The sequence below is a fragment of the Babylonia areolata genome, chromosome 20, assembly GCF_041734735.1.
Source record: "Babylonia areolata isolate BAREFJ2019XMU chromosome 20, ASM4173473v1, whole genome shotgun sequence".
In the NCBI taxonomy this organism is placed as follows: Eukaryota; Metazoa; Mollusca; class Gastropoda; order Neogastropoda; family Buccinidae; genus Babylonia; species Babylonia areolata.
Window position 1 is genome coordinate 1,846,076 of NC_134895.1, and position 10,000 is coordinate 1,856,075.

The 10,000-nt window shown below is 44.9% G+C and overlaps 1 protein-coding gene across 5 annotated transcripts in view; it reads right to left on the reverse strand.

Moving 5' to 3' along the window:
- Positions 1–373: 373 nt before the first annotated feature.
- Positions 374–10,000, reverse strand: part of LOC143294831 (uncharacterized) — a 25,678-nt gene continuing 16,051 nt past the window's right edge. For 2 of the 5 annotated variants that reach the window (XM_076606334.1, XM_076606333.1), the window contains exons 7-9: positions 6,622–7,168; positions 5,968–6,143; positions 374–5,359 (exon numbers count right to left, since the gene is read on the reverse strand). In XM_076606334.1, coding sequence (XP_076462449.1) covers positions 3,092–5,359; positions 5,968–6,143; positions 6,622–7,168 — 2,991 coding nt within the window. In that variant the 3' untranslated portion in view covers positions 374–3,091. The remainder of the gene's footprint in view (positions 5,360–5,967; positions 6,144–6,621; positions 7,169–10,000) is intronic. The other 3 variants (XM_076606337.1, XM_076606335.1, XM_076606336.1) reach the window with 3 other exon arrangements.

Here is a 10,000-nt window from a genome sequence, read left to right on the forward strand (position 1 = left end):
TACAGAGCATTCAATATGAAAATGAACTTCAATAGTTAAACTTGTTATTCACAGCAGACCATGTTCATACACAGCCCTTCCACTCCTGTATCGTACCACACAACACATTTCATGTCGTAAAGACAATATTTATTGGACATTTTGAAGCATCGGATTTATTTACAATAGTCATGTAGTTTGAAGTATGATACATTATGTCATTTCACGATGACCCGTCCATCCGTGTCCAGCTGGTCACTAGTTTGTTTGTTTGTTTGGGTTTTTTTGTTGTTGAGAAATCAGTGGATGCGTAAAAGTTCTGCAAATGAGCAGGATAGTTTCAGCATCCCTGGAAGGTTCTTTCTTTTTTATCTTTTTTTTTGTCTTAAAAAAATGTGTGTGTGTGTGTGTGTGTGTGTGTGTGTGTGTGTGTGTGTGTGTGTGTGTGTGTGTGTGTGTTCCTTCCATCATCATTTTTCTCCTTTCCGTTGTCTTTCCTTTCTTTTTTTCATTTTGTTTCTCACATTTTTAATCTGTCTTCTTCACAATGACATGTTCAAACACTTACAAGACCATGCAACATATATTACACATACATGATGGCTTCACACAAAATCATATTACCTGAAAGAAAAGCACGGTATACGTACACCCACACACCTTCTCACTCTCTCTGTGTCTCCTTTACTCACTCAATCCCCTCCCTCTCCACAAGCTCTACACCTAAGTACAATAATATGTATGTGCACACTGAATACTACCCTCAGAATTTCTTGTGGGCCTGACTCTGTTATCTTAACGTGTACTGATCATGGTCACTGTTACAGAGAGCACAGCACCACAGAATTGCAGTTTAAAGTCCCAACAAAAGTCCCTACATTCCCCAATCATAAGTACATTTCTGCGAAACAACATGTAGAGAACGAAGGAAGTCTGTCGATGACATAAACACAAATCCCCAGCACGAGTCCGCACAGTCATGAATGTCAAGATTTCAACACAGTCGGATCTTAGTAGAAGTCTCCACGTAGAACAAACACACAAATTAACCAAAGGTCATTCTAAATCAGCGGTAACGCTTTTCGTAGAAGTCGAGAGAGAGAGAGAGAGAGAGAGAGAGAGAGAGAGAGAGAGAGAGAGAGAGAGAGAGAGTACAAAACCTTTTTTTATGTTTTTATGTAAGGTCACCGATCAGTATACATTTGGTAGCACTCACTCACATGCAAGTAAACCAACCTTTAGCAGGATGATCAACAGTAAGTGTAAGGACATACTGGAGAAAGAAAGAGTGAGTTAGAGAGAGAGAGAGAGAGAGAGAGAGAGAGAGAGAGACTCAGACTCAGACTCAGACTCACAAACCCAAATCAAAATGGTTTAATCAATCAACCAATTTTTCAGTCAAACCCTTTGATACCAAAAGCACAAAAAGAGATACATGTGTCTGTGTCATGAGCCCTGGTAAAATAGTGGTGAAAGTAAGAATTTCTGATGTATATTAAAAAAACAACAACCAAACAATTAGCAGCTGCATTTAGCGTTTCTAATTCTTAATTAAGCAAGCATGTAATAACTCAATTGCATTTTGCACTTATGAACTGCCGAATGTTTGAAAACGAATTCTACAGCTATAATTTTAATATACAACAAACTGTAATTAGCTGATGTCTGACACGACATCGAGGCGCCAGACATGACAACATAGTAAAAAGTGAATTTTGGCACCTTTATATAAAGTACAAAGAAGGTTTATATCATCATATTGTCAGTGTCGATATTGATGGACAACTAGTTAAGATATTTCAATTCTAAACTTCACAATAATGAATATTAGATTATTACTCATGCTCATAATTCATACACAGGATCCGAGTATCAAATAAACAACAACACACAGACCACACACACAACAATAACAACAACAACAACGAAAAACAAATCCAAACAACGAACGCTATCTTCAATACATGACCATTCTTACCATTAACAGTGAGTTCGTCTCCAGCGAAAAGTGTTTACAAATCCAGTTATGGTATCTTCTTACTGAATAAACATCAGCCATAATTCAAACTGCTCAGATGTGGTAAATAAAGTGACAACAAATCCGTTACACTGCTGCATAAAACATGAAATCATTTTCTTGATACGCCAGACTATGCAAGACATTCACATTTACATAAGAAACATATATTGCATGATACACATACACATATAAATATGCACATATAACATGTTACGAAACATGAGGCTCAACACCAGGGATGAGAAGGGAAAAAAGTGAACTAAAACCCCATACATTTATCACACATGTCTAAATCAATACATACATACATATATACATATAATTATACACCACACCACACCACACTGCCACACCACACCATAGCACACCACAGCACAACACACCAAACCACAACACAACACAACACAACACACCACCCGCCAAACAAGCCAAAACACACCACGCCACAACATAATCTTATAATGTGCTGTCAGACAGAAACCCCAGCTAGCCAGTCAGCCAATCAGCCAATCAACCAGCCAGCCAGCCAGTCAGCTGATCAGTCAATCAGCCAGCCAGCCAGCCAATTAGCCAGTCAGTCAGCCAACCAGCCAATCAGCCAGTCAGTCAGCCAGCCAGTCAGTCAGCCAATCAACCAGCCAGTTAGCCAATCAGCCAGTCAGTCAGCCAACCAGCCAATCAACCAACCAGCCAGCCAGCCAGCCAGCCAGGCTCCTTCAGTTTCAGTTTCAGTTGCTCAAGGAGGCGTCACTGCGTTCGGACAAACCATATACGCTACACCACATCTGCCAAGCAGATGCCTGACCAGCAGCGAAACCCAACGCGCTTAGTCAGGCCTTGAGAAAACAACAACAAAAAAACAACAAAAAAAACAACAAACAAACAAAAACAACAACAACAACAACAAAAAAAACAAAAACAAAAAAACAAAACAAAAAACGGGGGAATAAATAATAGATAAGCTTACATAAATAAATAAATAAATGAATAATAATTATAATATAGAAAAAGGTAGTAGTAATAATAATAGTAATACTAATAAAATGATTAAAAAAAAAAAAAAAAAAAAAAAATGTCGCTCATATTCCTCCTTCAGAAATGAAAGACCACGGCATGCCCCAGTGAGCGGGACACGGACAGCCACAGCCTCTCTCTGTTGCTGGGGCTCAGACTCTGAACGGCAGCCTGCAGCCTGGAACTCTGACTTTGGACCTCCACTGCCTGCTGCTCGCTGCTGTTGTTGTTGCTGCTGCTGCTGCTCATGCTGCTGCTCATGCTGCTGCTCATGCTGCTGCTGTTGCTGTTGCCTTCCCCGCAAGTCGCAGCTCTGTGTTCCAGATGCTGCGTATCGTTAGTTGGTGGATTCTCGACGTCGTTGTCGTTGTTGTAGTTGTTGTCGTCCTCAGACACGCTGTTGACGTCAGTTGCGTGTGAGCGTGTGATAATACTTCTGTCCTCGTCTCCGGTCCCGCTGACGTCAGTCAGTTTGAGTGTGACGTCATCCCGGTCGTCCTCAGAGACACTGTCGCCGGTCGGTAGGTGAGCGGCGTCATTCCTGTCGTCCTCGGGCATGCTGTCGTCAGTCGGTAAGTGCGTGACGTCATGCGGTAGAATATCCCTGTGGAGCCCGGACACGCTGTGGCCAGCTGCTGCAGTGCTAAGAAGCGCTTCGCCTGCTGGGTCTGATGCCTGTGCGTCATCTTGGCCTCGCCGATCACAGACCACCTCACCATTTTCTCCTCTCGTTTCTTCCTCCGACAAAGTCAGGGAAACGTCATTCAAGCCGGAAGGTTCTGCTGGTAAGGAACCACTGGTTCCAGAGCAGTCGGCTCCGTCAGAGTCGTCAACTGCGTCCAGATTCTTCGGTAGCGTGTCAGCAGTAGACGGAGAACCTGTCCTGGGGTCTGATTCAAGTGAGTCTCTCCTGAGATCTCCGGTGGAACCTCCCAGTTCTTCTGATGCGCTTGATTCATCTTCGTCAGATGCGTAGCCTGAGCTGCCGTTTTCGATTTTCAGATCTAAGTCTGGGTCACTCTCTTCTCCGTCGGAAGTCTCTGGCTGTCTGTTCACGAAATATTCATGGCGTCGACTGACTGGGGAGTATGATTGAGATCGGCTGATCCCAGACCTTTTCCATGTTGGTGTGTTTTCTTTCATGCAGTGACGTGTTACTGTTGAGTTGTGAAACTTGTGGACGTATCTGCTTTTCCGATGATCTTCCTCTTTGTCTGTTTGAGTGGCTTCCTCTCTTTTATGAGCGATGTCTTCCGGCCTGTTCTCTTCCTGTCTGTTCTCAGGGATGTCTTCCTGTCTGTTCTCAGGGATGTCTTCCTGTCTGTTCTCTTCCTGTCTGTTCTCAGGGATGTCTTCCTGTCTGTTCTCAGGGATGTCTTCCTGTCTGTTCTCTTCCTGTCTGTTCTCAGGGATGTCTTCCTGTCTGTTCTCAGGGATGTCTTCCTGTCTGTTCTCTTCCTGTCTGTTCTCAGGGATGTCTTCCTGTCTGTTCTCTTCCTGTCTGTTCTCAGGGATGTCTTCCTCTCTGTTCTCTTCCTGTCTGTTATCATGGATGGCTTCCTGTCTGTTCTCAGAAATGTTTTCTGGTCTGCTCTCTTCATGTCTGTTCTCTTCCTGTCTGTTCTCATGGATGTCTTCCTGTCTGTTATCATGGATGGCTTCCTGTCTGTTCTCTCCTTGGACGTCTTCCTGTCTGTTCTCAACGACGTCTTCCTCTCTGTTCTCAGGGATGTCCTCTTGTCTGTTCTCTTCCTGTCTGTTCTCTTCCTGTCTGTTCTCTTCCTGTCTGTTCTCTTCCTGTCTGTTCTCAGGGATGTCTTCCTGTCTGTTCTCTTCCTGTCTGTTATCAGGGATGTCTTCCTGAGTGTTCTCATAGATGGCTTCCTGTCTGTTCTCTTCCTGTCTGTTCTCTCCTTGGACGTCTTCCTGTCTGTTCTCTCCTTGGACGTCTTCCTGTCTGTTCTCTTCCTGTCTGTTCTCTCCTTGGACGTCTTCCTGTCTGTTCTCTCCTTGGACGTCTTCCTGTCTGTTCTCAGGGATATCTTCCTGTCTGTTCTCGCAAGAAACTTCGTCTCCGTTGATTTCGCAGGGAAGCTTCCCGTTCTGGGGAGCGGTTAAATTGTTCTCCTCACCACCACTGTCACACCACAACAGCCCTGTTTCCGTGTTGTCTGTTCCTCCCACAGGTCCTCCTCCCAGGGAATCGTGGTGACCGCTGGGTTGCTGGTGGTCAGTGTAGGGCAGGTGGTCAGCAGAAGGCAGGTTGTCCAGTGGGGTGCCTCCTGGCAGGAAGACTACCACCTTCCGCTCCAAGCCGCCGACGAAATCGTAGCTTGTCAGGGTTATCTGATGAAAGTAGGAGTGATCAAGAATGTTTTGTGAATAGAGTTTTTGACTCACTTGTGTGAACAGAGTGAATCTATGTTATAACCAAGTGTTCAGTAGTGTGTGTGTGTGTGTGTGTGTGTGTGTGTGTGTGTGTGTGAGCGTCAGTCACTGTCATGTACAAATTCGAAAACACTTCATTCTAACATAGCTGCGTTTGTGTAAAAAACAAAACCAAAAAACAAATCGACAGCTGTCAGATATAAAAAAACCCAAAATAACTGATAATGATTTATCATACACTCGAGTAAACTATAAGTTATTAGTTCCTGGTTGCTCTTCAGTTTACGAGCGCATGTATGACATGAGTATTTTTTCTTTATACATATATATATGAAGTGTGTGTGTGTGTGTGTGTGTGTGTGTGTGTGTGTGTGTGTGTGTGTGTGTGTGTGTGTGTGTGTGTGTGTGTGTGTGTTATCAAGATGTTTTGCTATAGCACATACTCTTGAAGCTCTATGCGCTTTATCTATCTATGAACATTATCTAAGTAAATATTATAAACGACAACAAAAAAAAAAGAAGAAGAAAAAGAAGAAAAAAAAGAAAAAAAAGGAAACTACTAGTACCTTGTTGTCCGGAAAGGCCAGCCTCTCCTGACTGCCTGTGTCGTCTCTAATGATGTCCACCTGCAGGCCACTCTCCAGGAGACCCTGCACAAAGTCGGAGAGGGGGAAGGAACCGTGCTGAAGGACGTGTTTGTCTGCTGTCAGGATCATCACCTCCCCTGCCTCGATGTCCTTCCCTGCACACACACACACACACACACACACACACACACACACACACACACACACACACACACACACACACACACTTATCAACAAACAAGATTAGGATCCTTTGTTTATGAATGCTGTACCAATGTATGAAGTCAATTATTATTTATTTCTTTGTTTACCTGTGTTTTTGCAACTTATAAATCTAAAGGCTTCATGACTTTAAAATCTGTTCTAATCTATTCTACTTCTCCATACTTTTCTATTGTATTCTATTCTATTCCTGTATACTATTCTATTCTACTCTCTCTCTCTCTCTCTCACACACACACACTCACACACAAACACACAATAATACACCTTTTTCTTCTCTTTTATATATGACCACCCCCTTTACATACATCCAGTTAGAATCACTTCAAAACAGACACGTGAAAACAAACAAACAACAACAACAAAAAAAAGAAAAAACTACCAGAAAACCCCGAAACTTCCCAGCCCCACCTATGGCCATCTCCTTCAGGTAAGCCACCAGAGCCTCCGCGCAGAGTGGGCAGTCCATGACAGAACCTTGCCCGTGACCCCTGTGGGAGAGAAACTGGACAGGGACCCCGGAGGTCGGCAGGGGGTACTGGCTGACCTCCGTGCTCCCCGTCACATAGCTGCACAGGGGCCCCGACTGTGGCCAGTGTCCAGAGGCCCTCAGGCTCCAGTCCGTCCTCTTCAGGAGGGTCTGCACCGCCGGGGGACATCGCAGCGGCGTCAGCATCTCCTTGACGACGAACTCTCGTCCAGGGCACGTTGACATCGACGCCCTGGCGGCTCCTGCCCCTGCCCCTGCCGCCCAGAATCTGCAGTCTGGGATCTGGTGGCAGAGGTTAGTGATGTGAGGTATTACCTCCCCTTGGACCTCGTCCATGATCAGGCAGATTGGTCTCCCCTGGGCGCGGGCCTGGAGGCGCCTGGAGAGGGTAGAACCGTCGAGGAGGACGTCTGTGGTCACGTGGCTCACATCCACCTCGGGGTGGTGCTGCTGCAGGGTCTGCTGTATCTGTACACACACACACACACACACACACACACACACACACACACACACACGCACACACACACACACATACACACACGTACGCACGCGTACGCATAGACACACACACACACACACACAAACACACATACACACACGTACGCACGCGTACGCATACACCCACACACACACACACACACACACACACACACACACACAGATTCGGTCACAATCTGATATCGCCCGTAACAATGAGTGCTTTCAAGACAAAAGTCCAGTTCAGTAATATCAATCAATTGATTGATAAATAAACAAATAAATGACTAAATAAATAAATAGATAGGTAAATGAAAAAACAAATGAATGATTGAACAAAGAAATGAATATAGAAAGAAAGAAAGAGATGAACTGATGAGTAAATAAAACGAAACCAAAAAAAAAAAAAATCAAAAAAAATCAACCAATCATTATCAGTTCCTTTAGAAATGTTATCTTTAGCTGGCGTGGTGATGCGGTGTCACGACACATAACATTTATCAACCATATATGAATATAGATATTCATGCACATTTCTGTGTTCAAAATCCCGAGAAAGAGGAAAAAAAAGAACATATTGTGAGAAGCTGCTGGGCACATTACACGTACAGGAATAGTTCATGGTCACATGGTCAAAAACAGAGTTTTAGCCATTGTGTTAATCGCTTTGTAAAGAAACAGGAGTTTGGCAGGGGGGGGGGGGGGGGGGGGGGGGGGAAGAGATTAACAGGCATAGCCAGATAAGGCTGGTGGCTTATATTACTTGTTACGCTAATTAGTGTTAATCATAGCCTGCCCTTACGTTCACGTTTTTAATGTTAAATTAACTGAAGATAAACAAAGCGTGTTCGGATCAGCCTGAACTGGTGATCTTATCTCAGACGTTGTAGCATGGATGAAGTCAGCAACAGAATTAAAGCGCGCGGGGAGGGGGGGGGGGGATGGTGTACACTTTCAGTCACGGCCAAGATCATTCTCCGTTTTGGTCTTCTTTATCTGCTATGACCTTGTATCAAGTACCACATCTCCTTGGATTATTTTCGACTACACGTACGTGCTACATAAATGTGGATTAGTTTTCGTTCTTGTTTTATTTCAGTCGTCTGCTTTTTGCTTTCTCAGTATATACACACCCCGGGGGCCAACTGCGTGTGGCAGGTGTCAAATGGTGTCAAGCAAGGCTGCGTCCTGGCTCCAGCGCTGTTCAGCCTCATGTTCTCTGCAATGCTTACTGATGCCTTCAGAGATGGCGATGTTGGAATCGGCCTAAAGTACCGAACAGATGGCAAGCTGTTTAACCTCAGAAGGCTTCAAGCAAAAACGAAGGTCATGACAGACATCATCAGAGACTTTTTGTTTGCTGATGATTGTGCCCTCAACGCTGGATCTGAAGCTGACATGCAACTCAGCGTCGACAAGTTTGCCACTGCCAGCAGGAACTTCGGCCTTACCATCAGCACGAGGAAAACTGAAGTTCTCCATCAGCCAGCCCCAGGGAAACCCTACGTTGAGCCCAACATCACAGACAACGGTCAGAGACTCAGTGCGGTGGAGCGGTTCACATACCTTGGCAGCACACTGTCACGAAATGTGACAATCGACGATGAAGTGAACGTCAGGATTGCAAGAGCAAGCGCAGCTTTTGGTAGACTCAATGCAAATGTCTGGAACAGAAGAGGCATTAGTCTTGAGACCAAGCTAAAGGTCTACAGAGCAGTAGTTCTCCCCACACTACTGTACGCCTGCGAAACTTGGACAGTGTACCAACGACATGCCAAGAAGCTGAACCATTTCCACACAACATGCCTCAGGAAGCTACTGAACATCAAGTGGCAAGACAAGACCCCTGACACAGAGGTGCTCGCAAAAGCCACCCTTCCCAGCATCTTCACCATCCTGATGCAGTCCCAGCTTCGCTGGGCTGGACACGTGGCGCGCATGCCAGACCATCGGCTGCCCAAAAGGCTCTTCTATGGCGAGCTGCAACAAGGGAAGAGATCACACGGAGGTCAGAAGAAGCGCTTCAGAGATACTCTGAAAGTCTCTCTGAAAGCGTTTGATATCAACCCTGACTCCTGGGAGGAATCTGCAGTGGACCGTGACAAATGGCGCGCTGCTGTGCACAAAGGCGCCAGGTTGTGCGAGGCCAACAGGACTGCTGCAGCTGTTCAGAAGAGGCAGGCCAGAAAGTCACGGGCAAACAAGCTCCCTGACAATGATATGCCTGTCTTTGTCTGCCCCAACTGTCAGCGGACATTTCGTGCGCAGATTGGACTATTCAGCCATCTGCGCACTCACAGATAGATTCATGAGCATTCTTCCCCCCACCCCACCACCACCCTCCCCCAATCCCCCATCCCCCATCTGGATGACAACGATGGTCATCATCGATCTCGATGGACACACCACATATATATATATATATATATATATATATATATATATATATATATATATATATATATATATATATAATGTCTAAGATAATTATGTAATCCACTGATGTCAGAGTTCGGCAGATTATGGAAACAAGAACGTACGCAGCATGCACCCCCAGAAAATTGAGTATGGCTGCCTACATGGCGGTGAAATATATAGCAACAAAAAAACAGCAGCAACAACAACAACAACAACAAAAATCCGGTCATACATATAAAATATTAAATGTCTGTATGAGAGTGTATGTGTGCATGAAACCCGATTGAAAGACACAGGAAACGAATGATGAGCACCCGATGGCAGTCAGCTGTCTGTCCAGGTAAGGCAGCCTGCTGTGCTAAAAATAACTCCATATTTGTCAAGCGCTTAAGAGCTTGATCA